General features: G+C 43.4%; 1 protein-coding gene and 1 pseudogene across 13 annotated transcripts in view; one reads left to right on the forward strand and one right to left on the reverse strand.

Moving 5' to 3' along the window:
• Lmln (leishmanolysin like peptidase) overlaps positions 1-18,500 on the reverse strand; it is a 59,860-nt gene that overhangs the window by 38,832 nt on the left and 2,528 nt on the right. For 3 of the 13 annotated variants that reach the window (XR_015440999.1, XM_087186623.1, XM_087186621.1), the window contains exons 2-8: positions 13,350-13,447; positions 10,771-10,801; positions 9,343-9,425; positions 8,583-8,700; positions 6,466-6,526; positions 4,276-4,454; positions 175-231 (exon numbers count right to left, since the gene is read on the reverse strand). Coding sequence is in view for 12 of the 13 variants with exons in the window: in XM_087186623.1 (XP_087042749.1) it covers positions 175-231; positions 4,276-4,454; positions 6,466-6,526; positions 8,583-8,700; positions 9,343-9,425; positions 10,771-10,801; positions 13,350-13,447 (627 nt within the window). In the remaining variant the exon portion in view is untranslated. Of the gene's footprint in view, positions 1-174; positions 281-4,275; positions 4,455-6,465; positions 6,527-8,582; positions 8,701-9,342; positions 9,426-10,721; positions 10,802-13,349; positions 13,448-18,500 lie in introns of those variants that run through there. The other 10 variants (XM_087186622.1, XM_004834662.4, XM_087186626.1 and 7 more) reach the window with 9 other exon arrangements.
• Positions 17,328-17,939, forward strand: LOC101726291 (BCL2/adenovirus E1B 19 kDa protein-interacting protein 3 pseudogene; annotated as a pseudogene).

Here is an 18,500-nt window from a genome sequence, read left to right on the forward strand (position 1 = left end):
TACACTCTCTTAATCATCAAAAAATTCTTCCTCCACAGTAACCTACTTAATCAGGTTTTACTGAGCATGAAGCTAAGAACTCACTAACCTCAAAATTTTAAATATGCATCAACAAGAAAGCAGACTAAGAGGAAAACAAGATAAGGAGGAAAGGACAGTAGAGAGCACATTTACCAGGGCGTGGATAATCTCGTGTTTCACTGTGGACAGCATCCCGATGAACTCCTGAGGCTGGGTAGAGATCATATTTGGACACAGGTTAGCATATCCTGCTATTGGCCTGTTAAAATAGACATTGAATTTTTTATTATATTCCAGAACAGTATTTATTAAGATTTTTACTAACGTATACTTCTCTATCAAAAACTGCAGAAAAATCTCTTTAATTTCAAATGTAATTTTGTAGTTAACTCTCTACTATATATATATATATATATATATATATATATATATATATATATACACATTTTTTTTTTTTTCTTCTTCTTCTTCTTCTTTTGAGACAGGGTCTTGCTACATAGCTCAGGTTGATGGGGAACATTCGGCAATCCTCTTGACTCAGCCTCCAAGAGTGTTAGGACTCCAGGCATGTTCCAGGCCCGGCTGACTTTCACTCCTTTTTACTGTGAGGACGCATACCTTCTGCTCTGCTAAGCCTGGCAAATCAACATCAAAGCAAACACTCCAGGTATAGTTATATAAATGGACAGATGCCAATATAATACCAAGAAAGGAATGAATGGCAAAACTCAGATTCCAATGCTATTTTACTTAGAAAATCCAAATGTGGTTTTCAGACTGACCATATTTTCAGGTGGGGAGACAGATGGGGAAGGAGGGAACTCAGATATACAACCAGGCCATAAGCAAGCTGCTCAGGTTGCTCAAACTACAGAACTCTCTGATTTCCACCTTCTCCATTTTTCCTGTTCTCCTGCCCCAAATCTGCCTACCTTCCAGCTCCTGCCTTCTTTCCAGCTACTACCTTCTTTCCAGCTACTACCTTCTTTCCAGCTCTACCTGCCTTCTCTCCTGCCTTCTCTACCTCCCTTCCTTTCCTTCTTTCCAGCTCTACCTGACTTCTTTCCAGCTCCAGAGTCCATGGAACCTCACATCCCCATCTGTGGCCAACAAGATGGACCAGTGTGCACCGAGACCACGAGTGACCTCCAGTGACCGGGAGGGCTCCGCGTCAGGCCTGCCCGGCCTCAGAGCCATGGTCACCCGACAAAGCCAAGGATCCATGGGGCACTTCCTCCCAGCCCTACCTTAATGGTTTGTCATTCCCACCAAATGACAATTACCTATTTACAAAGAACATCCACTTCGTGTCAATAAAAAAACACAGTACACATCTTTCTTTATATTTGAAAGTACTAAGACCTATACTTAGAGAAAGTATGAATATAAGTTACTTATCAAACACTGCCATGGTGACTTCCATATAACACATGTAGAACTCTGAACTACAGAATCCTCTCCAAGTGTCCGGGACAGCACAGGTCACAAGCTCTCTCCTGACACAAGCTTGTTCCTGCCTTGTCAGCATTTCAGGACACAGCTGAATTTCACTCTTCAAAGAGGCCTTCTCTGCCCACCTGACAGATATTTCCCCCTTTTGTTCTCTTTTGTGTCACGGCACCCCGTACAACATATTTTTCTACAAAACACTTCTCAGTATTTATTTGCAAGTGCTCTTAACCAGTCCCCGTGTGCCTCTGTGGTCTGTCAGCTCCACAAGGCGGACACACGGGTTTCCTTTGTTCTCCTAGTCTGGTGCACAAATACCTGGCGTCAGAAATGAATTCTGCAGTACATGGGTAGAAGATTCCTTCAAAAAGATTCAAAAAGCACAGCTGAAGATGCTGCACTGCTCTTTGTGCCAAAATCAACATCCCTCTCAGAGAAACCAAGACCCGCTCCAGAAGGAAAGGAGCTGTGTACGAGCAGTTCAGTCTCATGTCCACAGGACATTTACCCTCAGCGATCCGTTCCTGTCAGTGTGAAACACACAGCAGAGTGCTGTGACCCCTCTGCTACCTGTGAGTGGCAGGGGTGACTGTGCAAACACTTCAGTACTCTCCTGACTCAGAAAACCCTGCAAATCAAGAGCTTCAGAGCTTTGTGTTCACTGAAGAACAAGGTGAAACTGTCCAGGCCACCAAGTATTCAAAGGGCTTCACTCTAAAGAAGCAAGGACAGCACTGCAGCTGGGTGGTACAGCCTGGAGCACAGGGGGAGCCTAGGAAGGGTGCTGAGCTTTGCTACACACACATACAGGTGCACATCGCAGAGCTGAGCTCCGGGTCTCCATGGGATGGGGTGGCCCTGCTCACTCATGCGCACCGGGCTCCCCAACACTGACGATCGCGTCAAGAAGGGACAAACTGTCCCAAAACCACAGGAGAAGGCTGCGCAGAAGACAGAGCCCAGAGGAAGCCGGAGAAACAACTGAGGGCAGGGGATAAACCTCAGCATAAAAATACATGCAAATAGAAGTAAAACAATAAAATGAAGTGCTTTAAAGTTCTTCTGATACTTAATAGTGTGTTCAAAACGAGATTGTGTTTGTGTGTGTGTGTGTGTGTGTGTGAGAGATCCATGACTTAGTTCCAATTAGGACAACTGTGATTCCTGCAGCACTACTGTGGATAAAGGGAATTTCTCAGACATCTTCTTTAAGAGTTAGTTTTATCAAGTAGCTCGATAAAATTATCAAGCCGTTCCCTCGGCACTTCAAATATCAAAGACCACCAATACCAAGACACCATTCATTAAAGACAAACTTCAAGGCAGTTTCTCAGGAAAAAAGTAACATTAGCACACACACATCCACAAGAAAACACGCTACTTTCCCGAGCACACATGCACTCCACAGCTGGTGCTCGGCTTTCTCAACGTTCAGTCTGAAGACTTCTGAGCCAATTTCACCAATCAGCGATTCTACACTCTCACAGGACCAGACTGCTCTTCCTCAAGCATGCTGGCAAGTTGGACGTTTTTAGTCCTTTAGGATTGACAGTACAATTCTGAATAGACCACTGTTTCCTTCTTATTGTCTACTCAGTTCAACTAAGAGCTTCAATTTTTCCCCTCACATAAATTATACGTCAATAGAAGAGAAAAGGCTCTTTGAAGTCACCAGGGGCCAGGCATGATGGCATATACATGTAATCTCAGCACTCAGGAGGCTGAGGCAGGAGGATTGCTTCAAGTTTAAGGCCAGCCTGGGCGACACTGAGTTCAAGGCCAACCTGAACCAAATAGCAAGACCCTGTCTCAAAAAACAAAAAAGGGAAGTCAGCAAGTCCTCTCACAGGTCAGCAGCTGCTCAGCACCCCAGCAATGGTCCTTACACGCGCCTAGACTGGTCACATGCTCCTCCTGTGTGAGAATATTGCACACCATCTATTCTGAGATGTGTACAATTTCTACCACCTTTAGTTGATCTGCCTGGTATATGACAGGCAACCTTTGGATGTATTATCACTTTTCATTTCAAGGCTGGGCTGCCTCACTGGGAAAGTTTTTTTTTTTAAATCTCCTGGAAATAATGAAAACTGAATGTTGAAGTGATAATTTAGCTAAATGCAGCACATGTAACAAATAACAAGCGAATTTATGTTTAAACTTTTAGGATGGAAGTGTTAAATTGAAAGTTCAAATTATTTCTTAGAGAGGTATTCACCTTGAAAGAAAATTTTCTTTTTCTTTTTCTTTTGGTACCAGGATTCAAACTCGGGACCTTACACTTGCAAGGCAGGCAGCAGCACCACTGAGCTAAATCCCCAGACCTTTTTCTTGTTTTTTTGAGACAAGATCTTACTCTAATTCAGGCTGGCCTTGAACTTGCAGTGATTCTCCTGAGGGCTGGAAGAAGATTTTCTTAAGCAGCCTTTGTCTTTGGAGTTTATTGGCAAAAAGGATAGGATAAAGCCAGGAATGGTGGCACTCATCTGTAATCCCAGCACTCAGAAGGCTGAGGCAGGAGAATCGCTTGGAATGCAATGGCAACCTGGGCTACATAATGAGACCCTGTCTAAAAAAAACAGAGAAGTAAAAAATAAAAAGGATAGGAATAGAAAAGAAGTGGCAGAGGAAAAAGTCAAAGTCGAGTCTCCCTTTTCTCTCATTCTGCTTACAAACTTCCATGACATATACATGACAACCCTGTGTCCGCCCCACACGCCCTTGAGCTGTGACTGCAGACGCCTGGCTCCTGCAGCGCACACAGGAGAGCGGTAGAGTCCTCGCCAGGCCTCAGGAGGAGCTCACCTGTCCGTCTCCGCTTCCTGCTGGCAGTAGGCTGCGTAAGAGATGATGTTTTCGTGGCTGCATCTCTCCGTGGCCAAAGCACCCACGTAAAGGACAAAGTCCGCATCTCGGATGCCCTCTGGGTGCTGCTCGACCTCTGCCATGCAGGGCCACTTCCCGCCTCGACATACCCTGCACGGCTGCCCAAGAGATAGAAAGACCAGAGACAGGGTCAGCAGGTGTGGCCAGCTCTTGGGAACCAAGACTCTCCATACAGGATGGCCTCTATCTGCAGTCAATAAAACCTTTATAAGATCCACAGCCACCAGGCACAGAATCTGTGGCCTCAGGCATTGGAAGGCTGAGGCAGGAAGATGGCTTGAGGCCAATCTTGGCAACACAGCAAGACCTTGTCTCAAAAAAAAAAAAAAAATCCCCCAAATCCATAATCCATACCTCTCCCCCTACTCAATGCCTTTCTCTAATTTTCAATTTATTTTACTAAAACCTCTGCACAAAATGATCCTGATGAAAATAAACGACTGTCATTGATGAAGGTCACTCAACTAGGATACAGAAACAGGAAAGGTTTGGAAACCCTGAAACCAGGTAAAGGGACTTCCCTCCCGATACAGAATTTTTTTCTTGGTGCTGGGGATTGAATGCAGGGCCTCAGGCACAGTAAGCAAGCACTGTGCCACTGAGCTACATCCTATTTGGGACTGTCTGTCTGCCTGCCTCTCTCTCTCTCTTTTCTCTTTTTCCCTTCCTTCCTTCCTCCCTCTCTCCCTCCTTCCCTCTCTCCCTCTCTCTCTCTCTCTCTCTCTCTCTCTCTGAGACAGGGTCTCACTATGTAGTTAAGGCTGGCTTTGAACTCACTATGCAGCACAACCTCAGCAATCCTACTATGTCAGCCTCTCAAGTGCTGGAATCACACGTGTGCACCATTACAACCAGCTTATTTGTGACTTTTTACAATTTCCTTTGAATCTATAGTTGCTTTCAAATTAATTTAAAAAGTTACCAAATGGAAATATATTTCCATTCCATGGATTCAAGAAATGGATATGTCTTCTTAAAAATTTAGATAATACAAAAGTGATAAGTTAAAAGCTAAAGCCATTTCATATTATCCTCGTTTTTAATTTTCTTTTCTTCCCGAGGGGTATGATAACTTATTTATAGTTTCTAAGCAAATCTTACTTTGTAACATTTGCTTTTTGAAAAGCTTTTTCTATGAAAGTTTCTAAGCAATCATAATCTCGAAATTGCAATTAGAAAATCAGTAAATTAGTCAGGTGTGATGGCATGTGCCTATAATCCCAGTATACAGGAGGCTGAGGCAGGAGGATTACGAGCTTGAGGCCAACCTGGGCAACACAGCAAGACCATGTCTCAAGAAGAAAAAAAAGGGGCTGGGGATTTAGCTCAGTGGTTCCACCGCCTGCCTCACAGGCACAAGGACCTGAGTTCAATCCCCCCGGTACCAAAAAAAAAGAAAAACAGAAAAAAATCTGTAAATTTTTTTTTTTTTAGGCTAAACAAAGCTTTGAAAGCTTGTGGAGACTGTAAAAAAACCCATAAATTCCCATTTCCTGTAATATAAAATGTTTACTCTTATTTCCCTAACTCGTATATTTAATTTTTAAATTCAAGTACTTGAACCTACTAATAGTTGGTACTATAATTTTTAAGCATTTTTCCTCATGATTACTTAATTCACAATATTCAAGAAGTAGGAAGCAGAATTTGAAAGAGTCAAGAAAAATTAAAAGTGACAAATAGTATTTTGGAAAAAAGAGCAAAGAAATTTGTTAAATATCTTTAAATATCTATGGAAATCCAGGTGTGGTGGTGCATACCCACAATCCCAGCACCCTGGGAGGCTGAGGCAGGAGAGTCACAAATTCCAGCCTACCCTGGGCAGTTTAGTGACTTAGGAAGACCCTGTCTCTAAATTTTAAAAAGCTGAGCATGAAGGCATGAGTTCAATCCCTACGACTGCAGAGGGGAGAAGGGAGGTCTAGGAAATATCTTGGGAAAAGAGATAAGATGCAATTAATAGACTGTTTGAAATTTTAAATATGTCCATTACCCACTCAAGGAATTTGAGAAAAGAAAGGAATGCCGAGTAAGCAAATTGTATAGGTGCCAGCATAAAAGTTTACAAAAGCCTTTACTAAACTTCAAATACCTAAGAAAAAAACTTACAAGAAATATAAATACGTTTAATTTTGTTTATGGAATCCAGGGTCAGTAATGTATTCATTTTCTATAAGTAATGAAAGAACACAGAGAAAAAGAGAAGAACATTAATAGCAATCATCATATTTTCAGATTTATACGTATAAGTTCTTTTTCTGATGTATACATTAAATTTTTAATTTTTCTGATTAATAGACACTCAATATGAAAAAACTGAGAACACCACAAAAATACATAACATACCAAAGAAAAACCCCTTCCATCCAACTCTTAAAGGAAACTATATACATTTTGACATATATCCAGTTTTTTGTTTGTTTTCTGATTTTTTTGGACAAGGTCTTGGTATGTAGTTCAGGCTGACCTTGAACTCATAGCGATCCTCCTGCCTCAGCCTCCAGAGTAGGGGGATTACAGGTGTGCACCATCACACCTGGCTAATGTATCCAGATTTTTAACATGTGTACCGAAGGAGAACCCCTTAAGATGGTGTTGAGCAGGCTTTGATTAGATTCAGTTGGCTTCATACAATTGGCTTATAATTCAGAGCTGCTCTGGGGTTTTAGTGCACAGCTGAATGGCTGCAGCTGGCATGCAGAAAGAGAATTCTACGTGCCACTGGCCACGGCCGAGACCCACCCAGGTCAATGACACTGTGGAGCCTGTATTAGCTGATAGCATCTGCGGCTGAAGACCCCATGATTCTTGCTCGTCCTCTATAAAAGTTAATATTAATCTAAGGGAAAGGACAAGTTCCCAGTAACCCGAGATTCACTTCTTGCAGGAACGCTTTGTTCTGCTCTCGCTAGGCCTGGCTCACGTCAGCACCTCTGCTCATCGCCCCACATGCCTGACCACACGCTGCCCTGCTGCTCTGTGCTCAGTAAACACTGGCAGGTTCGGAGGTTCAGGTCTTTGCTCACTAGAAGCTCTGACCTCCTGGGCCTCATTTCCTTTGCTATTCATCTTTGTCTTTATTCCACGTGGAATACCTAATCGAGGGTTGGGGGCTTCACTGGGGATCTCTGACATACATTTCTCTAGATTTTTTTCATAAGTTTTTATCACATGCACGTCTGTAGGTTTTTAAATAAAGTAAGCTAATTATACATATGGATTTACAACTTTTTTTTTTTTTGGTACTGGGGATCAAACCCGGGTCCTCGTGCTTACACGGCAGGCAGTGGCACCACTGGGCTTAATCCCCAGCCAGCCCTTTACAATCCTTTTTTTCATTTAAGAAATTAAATATCTTTCCACATCAGTACATAATTACTTTATTCTTTAAAAACTGTACAGTATTCCATTACATGGTCGTAGCATTGCTTTTTATGCGTATTCATTCATACTTCTCCAAAGAACACCCTTGAACATACACAGCACAGTTATTAGTTGGTTTTTTTTTTTCTTTTCCAAGATGGGGTGTTGCTATGTTGCCCTAGCTGGCCTTAAACTCATGGGCTCAAGTTATCCTGCCACAGCCTCCAGAGTGGCTGGAAAGTAGACTATACTGACATGTGCCACTGGGTCTGGGTAATTATTAGTATTTTTACAGGAAAATTTTCCAGGTTGGGTTGAAGCACACTACACTTTTTATCTTGAGAAGTATCAAGTCACCCTTTAACTGGCTGTGGGCTGAAATGTGACTCGGGAGCAGAGCGTGTGCCCAGCCTGCAGGAGGCCCCAGCTTCAATGCCCAGCACCGCAAAAAGCAGAAACAGAAGCTGCGGGGTGACACAGACAGCCTAGGTACTGGGAAACGCCCTGGTGTTGCTGAACACTCCTGAAAGCCAGCAAGGGACGGGGACCAGCACACCTCTCTTATGACAAAATGACCTTCCTGTGCCTTTGTGCTTAACTCTGAAAACATTCTGGTGGAACAGAGCTGAAGTCTCCCTATGCTAATGTAAAAATACTGCTAGGCTAGGCTCAGTGGTGCATCCTGGGAATCCCAGCTACTCTGGAGGCTGAGGCAGGAGGATAGAAAGTTTGAGGCCAGCCCCGGCAACTATGCAACTCAGTGAGACCCTGCCTCAAGATCAAAGTTCTGAGGGTGTAGCTCAGTGGTGCGGTGGCCTGGGTTCAATCCCCACACTGCGCACATAGCTGTGGGGAGGGGTTACCTGCAGGTGCTCCTCGGGCACCGTCACCGGGCCGCACTGGGTCTGCGCCGCACACTCACCGGTGCAGTAGCGGTGAGGGTCGTTTTCCTTCCTCAGGTACTGGTTTGTGGCACATTGTCTGGTTTATTTGTAAGTCAAGTTCAATTGCAAAAGAAAAAGAAGATCAGCTGGAATTAGAACCATAGTAATGAACTGGGAACTGCAATGTTACTTTAATGACAATGGTTACTATTTCACCCAGCCCAGTATGTTGAGAAAGAAGTTTAGTTCTATGGGGAATCTGCCTGAACTGGGTTTTCCAATGCCCAAATACGTGTGTGTGTGCGTGCGTGCGTGCGTGTGTGCATGCGCGCACACGCATTATTTTGAAACAGGGTCTCACTATGTAGTCCAGGTTGGCCTCAAATACGTAACGATCTTCCTGCCTCAGTTTCCTCAGCGTTGGGATTACAGCCCTGCACTGCCATGCCCATCCCAAATACTTCATTAAAGCCAACAGGGTGGTCAAATAAAGGTTTCGAGAACAGAGAAGGACACCGGAGCAAGAGATCCAGTTGGGTGCCCCTACTGGAACATCAGGGGTGGAAGGATGACTCGCAGGTGCTTTTCCTTTCTTTCTAAACAGCCTGCAGCCTGAGCATGAAGAGGAAATCCAGCACAATGCCCTGAGGGGCACACAGTGCCACAGTGGCTGAGGGACCAGCAGAGAGCTCAAGGGATGAAGACACCTCAGGGCTGCAGGCCACAAGACATAACCTACCTGCTGAGCAGGATGGTGCCAGCTGGTCTGCGGACCTGGAACGTCTTTTCTAAGTAGGAAATTGCTTGTGGGAAAAGCTTGTTCTAAATAAAAATTGAACACACAAACCCAGTCAAAATGACAGTTAAGGGATCATAAGGAAGCACTTAACAGGAAGGACTGACAAGACAGCACAGCCCCCAGTTCTGGGAGGCTGCAGGCAGTGTTAGCAGTGGAGCCTGGGGGCAGGGGACAGGGAGGGACGGGAACCCCTTGTTTCTGGCTGAGCTTGCAAAGAGAGCAGAGCTGGAGTCTTCCTCTCCCATTTCAGTAAGATGGGGAGACAGAAATCTCAACTATTCATCTACACTGCTTCAAATCTGAGGCTGATTTACATTCCAACATTAAAGTGGTCAATATTAAGAAAATCCTATGTTTAAGATTATCCAAGCCAGGCATGGTGGTACATGGCTGTAATCCCAGCACCCAGTGAGACAGGAGGATCTCGGAGAGTTTGAGGCCAGCCTGGGCTACATAGCCAGACCCTGTCTCAAAAAACAAATAAAAAAAAAAAGATTATCCAACTTCCATGGCCCCAGCAACCTGGCTTCATGCACATATGCGTGACTCCAGAGGTAAAAATGGGCTGCAGTCACATCTGCATTGGTCACCCCTACATAAACCACTCAGGGGAGCCACACAATCAGGTCATTCATCCTTAGGGATGAAGATTCCCAAAGAGAATGGAGCCTCTCAAAGTATCTGTCTTTTTTTTTTTTTTTTCAGTATGTACTGGGGATTGAAACCAGGGCCTTTACAATGAGCTGTATCTCCAGCCCTTTTCATTTTTTATTTGAGACAAGGTCTCATTAATTCCCTATGTTGCCCTGGCTGGGGTCAAACTTGCTATCCTCCTGCCTCAGCCTCCTGGAGTGCTGGGATTTGTTTGCTTGTTTTTTGTTTTGGAGTCAGGACCTTGCGCTGTAATTCAGGTTGGCCCTGATCTCACTATGTAGCCCAGGCTGACCTCAAAGTTGCAGTGATCCTGCCTCAGCCTCCCGAGTGCTTGGATTACAGGTGTACACCACTGCACTTGGTTTTCAATGTTTCAAAAATTGTCCTTTTCACTCTATCCTCACCATGACCTGTTCCCAAAAAACTTGAGACAACCAGTTAAAAAATGAGAAGATGCCGGGGATTTAGCTCAGTGGTTCCGGCGCCTGCCTTGCAAGCGGAAGGTCCCGAGTTCGATCCCCAGTACCAAAAAAAAAAAAAATGAGAAGACAATTTAATATCAAGTCATGCAGTAAGGCAACAAATGTACGATCACACAGCAACACAGCCTCAGTGAGCACATCCCAGACACCCAAGGGGACTCAAACAACATTCACTCCAGACACCTCTGCCTCAGGTGGGCCAGGAGTTTGCACGCTGAGCTGTGCTCCTCACCTTCACGAGATGCCTCTTCTCATCAAGCAGCCTGCGAGGGGGACAGGAGAGGTGAGAACTGCGCTATCCCACCCACTCCCTCTGCTCCTCCCACACCTGTGAGTCCAGGACTGGAGACCGAAGGACCACACCCAGCCTCCAGAGCCTCCCACTCCTTGAGCACTGAGTGATTCCCAGGCCACAGGCACCAGGTATAGCCACAGTCACTCACTCAGGGGGTGACCCATGGGGAAAGGCACCCACAACTCCTGCTGCTCTTCCAAACTATGACAGATTTTGATTTAGCCATTTTCTGTCGTTTTCCTTCATTTGATTTTTTTTTTTTTGGTATCAGGGATCAAACTTGGGTCCTTGCGCTTGTGCAGCAAGCAGAGAAACCACTGAGCTAAATTCCCGGCCCTTCATTTGATGTTTTGAGACAGGGTCTCACTATGCAGTTCAGGCTGGCCTTGAACTCATTATGTAGCCCAGGCTGGCCTCAAACTCACGGCAATCCTCCTCTCAGCCTCCTGAGTGCTGGGACTATGGGCATGCGCCACCACACCCAGTGAAAATTTATCCATTTTCTGGATCCCTTATAATACATAAAAATTGGACTGTATAATCTCTCTGGTTACTAATGTGTGAATTTTTTTTAATTAAGTTTATCGGTACATTTTAGATATATACAATATGATGACATTCATCACTGAGGATTTGTACCTGCACATGATATATCTTGGTTCTTGTTTTTTTCCCCTTTCTCCTACCCTTCCTTTAACCCCTCCATCCCTCCCTATTTACAAACTTTGTTTCTGTTTTTCCCTTTTCTCATATTTTTTCTTTCCCTTCTTTCCTTTCCCCTATTCCTCCCACTTCCCCTTCCCCTTTGCCCCTTTTCTTCCTATTTCACATTATCTATTATACCTTTTAGTCCTTATTTACACTTTCAGTTTCTAACACTAGAGAAACTATTCGGTATTTACACATGTATGTCCTATTTATTTCACTTAAGAGTATGGCCTCAATGTGCATCCATTCAGCTATAAATGTCTCTAGTTTCTCATTCTTTATGGGTGAGTAGTACTCCATTTTATTTGTTTATTTATTTATTTAGTACCAGGGATCAAACTCAGGACCTTGCACTTTTAAGGCAAGCAGCCGAACCACTGAGAGTACTCTATTTTATATAAAAAACACATCTTTATCCAGTCACCAGTTGATGGGCAATGGGGCTGTTTCCAAGTTTTACCTATTACAAACTGTGCCAGTATAAATATGGATACGCATACATTGCTGTGGTATGATTCTCTTAATTCTTTTGGGAAGATATCCAGCAGGGGTATAGTTGGGTCAAATGGGACCTCTAATCCTAGTTTTTTGAGGAGGATATAATATAATTCTAAAATACCTGAGTATCTCTGGGTGAGACATGTGCCTTATGACTTTAGAATGTAGGAACCACTGAGCTAAATCCCTGGCCCAAGAATGTAGCATTTCTGTTAAAATTAACAGTTCCACCTGGAGGCAAAGGCAGGAGGATTGCAAATTTGAGCCCAGCCTTGGCAACTTAGCAACTTAGCAAGAACTTGTCTTGAAATAAAAAACTGAGAAAGGGCTGGGGATGTAGCTCCATGCAAAAGTTCAACCCCCAGCACCAATAACAACAATAAAATAAAATTAAACAAAACAACAACGAAACTATTAAATGGTGCCTGTCTTTTGAGTTAATACCACATGAATGGGCAGAATTAGAAAGGTGTAATAATGACTGAAATTTTCCCAGAATATTTGCTCATAATGTGTGAATTTTTAAAATCATGGTTGATATTAATACCTTCTGTTTTTCCTCCGAGTACCTACTGACAGGTGACTTCCAGTGTTACCACATGCAAACAGATGCACATTTACTCTATTTAAATATTCATGATGCACTGATCTTAATCCTATCTCATGCACTTTAGCTTTTCAGACTGAAAAAGCATTTTCAGCTTAATTTCATTCTAAAGCTACACTAGCCCTTCTTTAGTCCCATACAAGGACTTTACTTTTTTCTGGTACTGGAGATTGAACTGAGGGCCTCATGCGTGCTAGGCAAGCTCTCTAACACTGAGATACTTACTTTGCCAGCCCTTTTTATTTTTTATTTTGAAATAGGGTCTTGCTAAATTGCCCAGGTGGCGTCAAACTTGGGAACCTCCTGCCTCAGCCTCCCAAGTAAATAGGATTACAAGTATGTGCCACCATGTACAGCTCCGTGTCTGGCCTTTTATTTCAGGCAACAGATGAAAATAAAAACTGAGTGTGGTGGTGCACACCTGTGATCCCAGCACTTGGGGGGCTGAGACAGGAGGATTGCTGCAAGTATGAGGCCAGCCTGGGCTACACATGAGAGTTCAAGGCTAGCCTGAACTACATAGTGAGACCCTGTATCAAAAAGCCAAAGAAACCAAGAATCTTTGATATTTAGATTGACAATAAAAAAGATGACAAAGTGGGCCAGGGATGCACCTCAGTAGCACCACGCCTGTCTGGCAAGCACAAGCTCCTGAGTTTGATCCCCAGTACAAAAAAAAAAGACAAAGTAATAGCATACTTACTCCTCAATACTTTTATCATAGACAGTCTTGATTCTTAAATGGTCATCAGCACCTCTCTTTACAACATGATTTGTTTTAAGATGAACCTTATTTATGACCTACAAAAAGAAATAATTTGGAAAGTCATTTAAAGATGTACATATTTATAGAGGTAGAATTTATATATAATAGAATGTACCAATTTGATCAGCCAAATGAGATTCAAAGTTGAAATAAATGAACCAAACTTTTTTTTTTTTACTTTTGTATTTTTATTTTTGAGACAAGGTCTCACTATGTAGCTCAGGGTGGCCTTGAACTCTTAGCAACTCTCTTACCTCAGCCTCCCAAGTGCTGGGATTACAGGCATGTGCCACTCCTGGCAGAAATACTCTTTTATAGTTTTTTGTTCTCTTTTAAAAGTAATTTAAGAGCTGGGGATTTAGCTCAGTGGTGCCACCACCTGCCTCACAAGCACAAGGTCCTGAGTTCCATTCCTGGTACCAAAAACAAACAAACAAACAACAAAAAAATATGACAAAAGTAATTTAAAATACTTTTAATTTTTTTCCTATCATTTTCTGAAGACTCAAAATCAGCAAAGCTAGAATTTATGTAAAAAAAGCTACAGAGCCAGGAGTGATTGCGCACACCTGTGATCCCAGCACTCGGACGGCTGAGGCAGGAGGATCACTGCCAGTTCAAGGCTAGCCTGGGTTACATAGCCAAACACTGTCTCAAAAGCAAAACAAAACAAAACAAAAATAAATAAATGTATTCCATATTCTGCTTCATTCTTTTTTTTTTTTGGTACTAAGGAACGAACTCAGGTCCTTGTGCTTGCGAAGTAGGCAATGGAACCACTGAGCTAAATCCCTGGCAGTGAACTAAGTGTTTTGTTTTGTTTTGTTTTGTTTGGTGCAGGGGATCGAACTCAGATCCTTGTGCTTGCGCCGCAGGCGGCGAAACTACTGGGCTAAATCCCCGGCCCTACTGCTTCACTCTTACAACTCTAGCAATGAACAATCGAATTGTCTTATGCTATTTCAGAAGATTTACATAAGGAAAATGCAATTTTATATTTTATAGAGAAACAGGTAGACATGTCTTCAACTCATTTCCACAACACCTTTACCCACTCTGCTCTCCCTGCTGACACTCTGCTTCCAGTGTTTCCCCTCCACTCTAACCCTGTCTCCAGGTAACCCTGTGTGGCTGCTTTAGCAGATCAGGGGAGGGGACCAAACCCTGCCTCCCAGCTGGTAGACCAGCTTTATACGGGTCTCGGAGACAAGCGCAGGGAGGACGCATCCCATGCGCCCAGGAAGCTGCAGTCTGAGTCCTTCACTGATCTCCAGCCCCCTAGCAGCTGTGGTTAGAGTCACTTTTCTTGGGCACAGCACCTCTGTGATCAGCTTTTCTTGGGCGTAAAACAGTTAATAGTACAGGTGAATTCACATAACTCTGACTGACATTAAATAAATGCGCAAAAAGTGTTCACTATTATATTTTTATTAAGATGGCTTTTCCCAGCTGAGCATGGTGGTGCTCACCTGTAATCCCAGCACCTAGGAGGCTGAGGGAGGAGGATTCCAAGTTCTAGGCCAGCCTGGGATACTTAGCAAGTCCTTGTCTCAAAATAAAGCAAAAAGTGCTAGGGATGTAGCTCAGTGGTAGGACCTAGCATGAGGGTAGTCAGTACTCAGAACTGCAAACAAGCAAACAAAATCCTGGACCCCATGGCTCTGGGAACCTTCCCCAACAGATGAGGCTCTGTGCTGCTGAGGACTCACTGGAGAGCTCTGGTCTGTGCCGCTGCCCCAGGCTCTGCCACACTTGGCCTCTCTGGGGGTCCTGCTCTGTGTCCCTTCTTCCACAGTAACAGACCTGTACTGTGAGTGTAACGGTGCACTGAAGCTCCATGTCTACCAAGCAGTCACCAAACCTGGTGCGGTCTTGGGAACCCTCAAGTGAATTACACATATATCTCTCTTCTTTGAATTTCTTTAGAGACACAGAAATGGTTTTTTTTGGTGGGTATTTTCTTTTTTTGAGACAGGGTCTCACTCTGTAGCCCAGGCTGCCCTTGAACTTCTTACATTTAACATAAATATTAAGTTTAAGTATACATTTAGGACGCTGAGACAGAAGGATTACTTATTTGAATCCAGAATTGGCAATTTAGCCAGACATTGTCTCAAAAGAGGGGAGGGGCTATGGCTCAGTGCAAAGGCGCTGGGTTCAATCCCCAGTACTATTAAAAAAAAAAAATCTAAACTAAATTATGATATTAATATTCAATGGAATCATCAACAATAAAAAGGAATGAATTACTATGGCACACAATACAAACCTTATAGACATTATTGTGAACAGAAGCCAGGCACTGTGGAGGAAATGTAATTCCAATCTTATAAACTAAGTGTTAGAACTGGCAAAATGAATCTCTTGTTTAAAAACTGATTTGCCTGGGATAGATGGGAGAGACTCTCTGAGGACAAAGGACAGGAGGGGACTTTCTGGGGAGACGGAAAACTTCATATTGTGACAGGATTGTGGGTTTTACATGTATGGACATAGGCGCATTTGTGATATTTCAGCTGACTGACATTTCACCAAATAAACTTTTAAAAAGAGAACGATAAATCAAATGGGAGGATGGGAATGACTACAAGCAAGTGGAACAAGAATATCAGAGTGAGCTGGGCGTGGTGGCGCACCCCTGAAATCCCAGCACTTGGGAGGATGAGGCAGGAGGGTTACGGCAAGTTTAAGGTCAGCCTGGGCTACATGATGAGATGTCTCAAAAACAACAGCAACAGGGCCAGGGATTTAGCTCAGTGGTTTCGCAGCCTGTTGCACAAGCACAAGGACCGGAGTTCGATCCCCAGTACCAAAAGAAAAAAAAAAACAGGAACAGGGCCAGGGATTTAGCTTAGTGGTCCCAGCACCTGCCTGGCAAGCACAAGGTCCTGAATTTGATCCCCAGTACCAAAAACAACAATAACAAAAATGTCATAATGTTGGGAAGTGTTAAAGGCAAGTGATAGGTCCATCCGATTCATCATACTATTCTGGCTTTGTTTTAATTTACATGATATAAAGTAAAAATAAAATGTATAAATTTTAGTTCAGAACAAGTAAAATAAGTCAGTGTTTTGTATTTCACCATCATCATCACAAGAAAAGAAAAAAAAAGGTTACAGTAATTTGCTGGAGCACTTAACAGCATGAGTGTAATAGTTCTCACTTATGCTCTGTCCAGGCTGAAGCAAGGACAATGGGGAGGACGACTTGTTACCAGGAAGAACTAGGGAAACGGATCAGGGAGAACTCTGGAGAATTTCAGCAGCATGCCTCTAGTATTATAAGTACTCTCAGTAATCAGCTAGTTCAGCCAAGAGGCACAAACAGAAATAGTGGGTGGAAGTATCAGGAATTCTTCTGCTTCATAAAAAGAATTTTTGTTCTTGTTTTTTTTTTCCTTCAGTACTGGGGATTGAACTCAGGACCTTGCGCTTGTAAGGCAGGCAGTGGAACCACTGAGCTAAATCCCCGGCCCCATAAAAAGAATTTTCACAGTGGTCATCTCCAAAAAGCAAAGAGGCTGCTAGAAAAAAATAGTTACTAGGTGTGGTAACGAAGGGGCTGAAATTCTCAGCACCTAATCTCAGCTGACACACTTCCGCCCACAGCGAGGGAGAGACACTAACTGCACTAAGGACTAAGGAACCAGCACAAGATAGTAGTAGATACAAAAACCACCCTTTCCTCCCCTGAGCTAATGCTGTATCTTTCCCAAAAAGGCTAAAACACACACACAGCCAGCCCCACCTGAACCTGAAGAGCCCTTCTGAGGCCTAAGCAAGAGGCCTGGACAGTTTGCAACTTTGATGCACAACTTCAGTCCCCATCCAGGTGTCCAGAAGGTTAGCAGCAACAGGACGACCAGGAAAAGCCCTTGCTAAGATATCTGCATCTCTGCAGCCGGGTGCGGAGCTCCACGGTTGAGCAGCCTCTGGTGTCATGTCACAGAGTGGGGTCCCCGGGTTGCAGAAGGAGAACCTGCAGGGCTCCTGGGTAGAGCTGCACTTCAGCAATAATGGGAATGGGAGCAGTGTTCCAGCCTCAGTTTCTATTTATAATGGTGACATGGAAAAAATACTGCTAGATGCCTAGCATCAATCTGGATGGAGTGGCTCAAAGAGTTCTCACTGAGACAGTCCATCTAGCTCACACACACCACAAGATACTAATAAAGCTTCTGGAATAGATACACATAGCACTGGAGAAAAAAAACAGCTCTCAGTCCGAGGAAGACTATATTGGGAGAAGGAAAAAAGTTGAAACTATCTTGAAGAAAAACTCAGGTGGATGTGGGATTGGTCAAGTCAGCCAGAAGATATACCCTCTAAGGAGTTCCTCTTTAAATACCCAAAGCGCACAGCTCCTCTCAGCATGAGAAACACAAGTGTTATGAAGAAAGGGGGCATTTTCTCAGCAGAATTTCTGGAGGTTTTTCTTCCATCTCTACTGCTGTCTCATCTACTAGCCACTGGACTGGGGATCTACACTGGAAGGTGTCTGACAACCACCACTGGCACTTTTTGATGAAGAATTGGATCCAACTTTGTTCACGTGGTGGGGATTTGTATCTGAGCTTGTGACAGCTAACTGGAGGAGCTATCATGATCCTTGGGTGGCTGCATCACTTGTTTATTCTGTACATGCTGCATTCCTGATTAGTAAAGTGAAAGAATAGACACTAAAATCATGCTGATCTATAATTATACCTATGGGATCAATTAATAAGCATGGCAGACTAATATCTACTGTATCAATTTGGTAGTAAATTTTCTTTGGATATTAGATATAAATAGAATAAATAATTTTAATATACTAGTCATGATGTAGGTAGTATTTAAAAATATGTAACCTTAATTCAGTTAAAACACTATATTTCAAAGAATGAATAACATTGATATTAAAATCACTACATTAAGGGGTTTGCCCAAAAGAAATATCATGGCCTTATAATTACACTATTGTAGAATATGTTTAATTTAGATAGATGCAGAGTGTCTATAAAAACCACTTAACAAGGGCCGGGGATTTAGCTCAGTGGTGCCGCTACCTGCCTTACAAGCTCAAGGTCCCGAGTTCGATCCCCGG

The sequence above is a fragment of the Heterocephalus glaber genome, unplaced genomic scaffold, assembly GCF_053883595.1.
Source record: "Heterocephalus glaber isolate CG9 unplaced genomic scaffold, H.glaber_assembly_v1.0 deba00001504, whole genome shotgun sequence".
Taxonomy (NCBI): Eukaryota; Metazoa; Chordata; class Mammalia; order Rodentia; family Bathyergidae; genus Heterocephalus; species Heterocephalus glaber.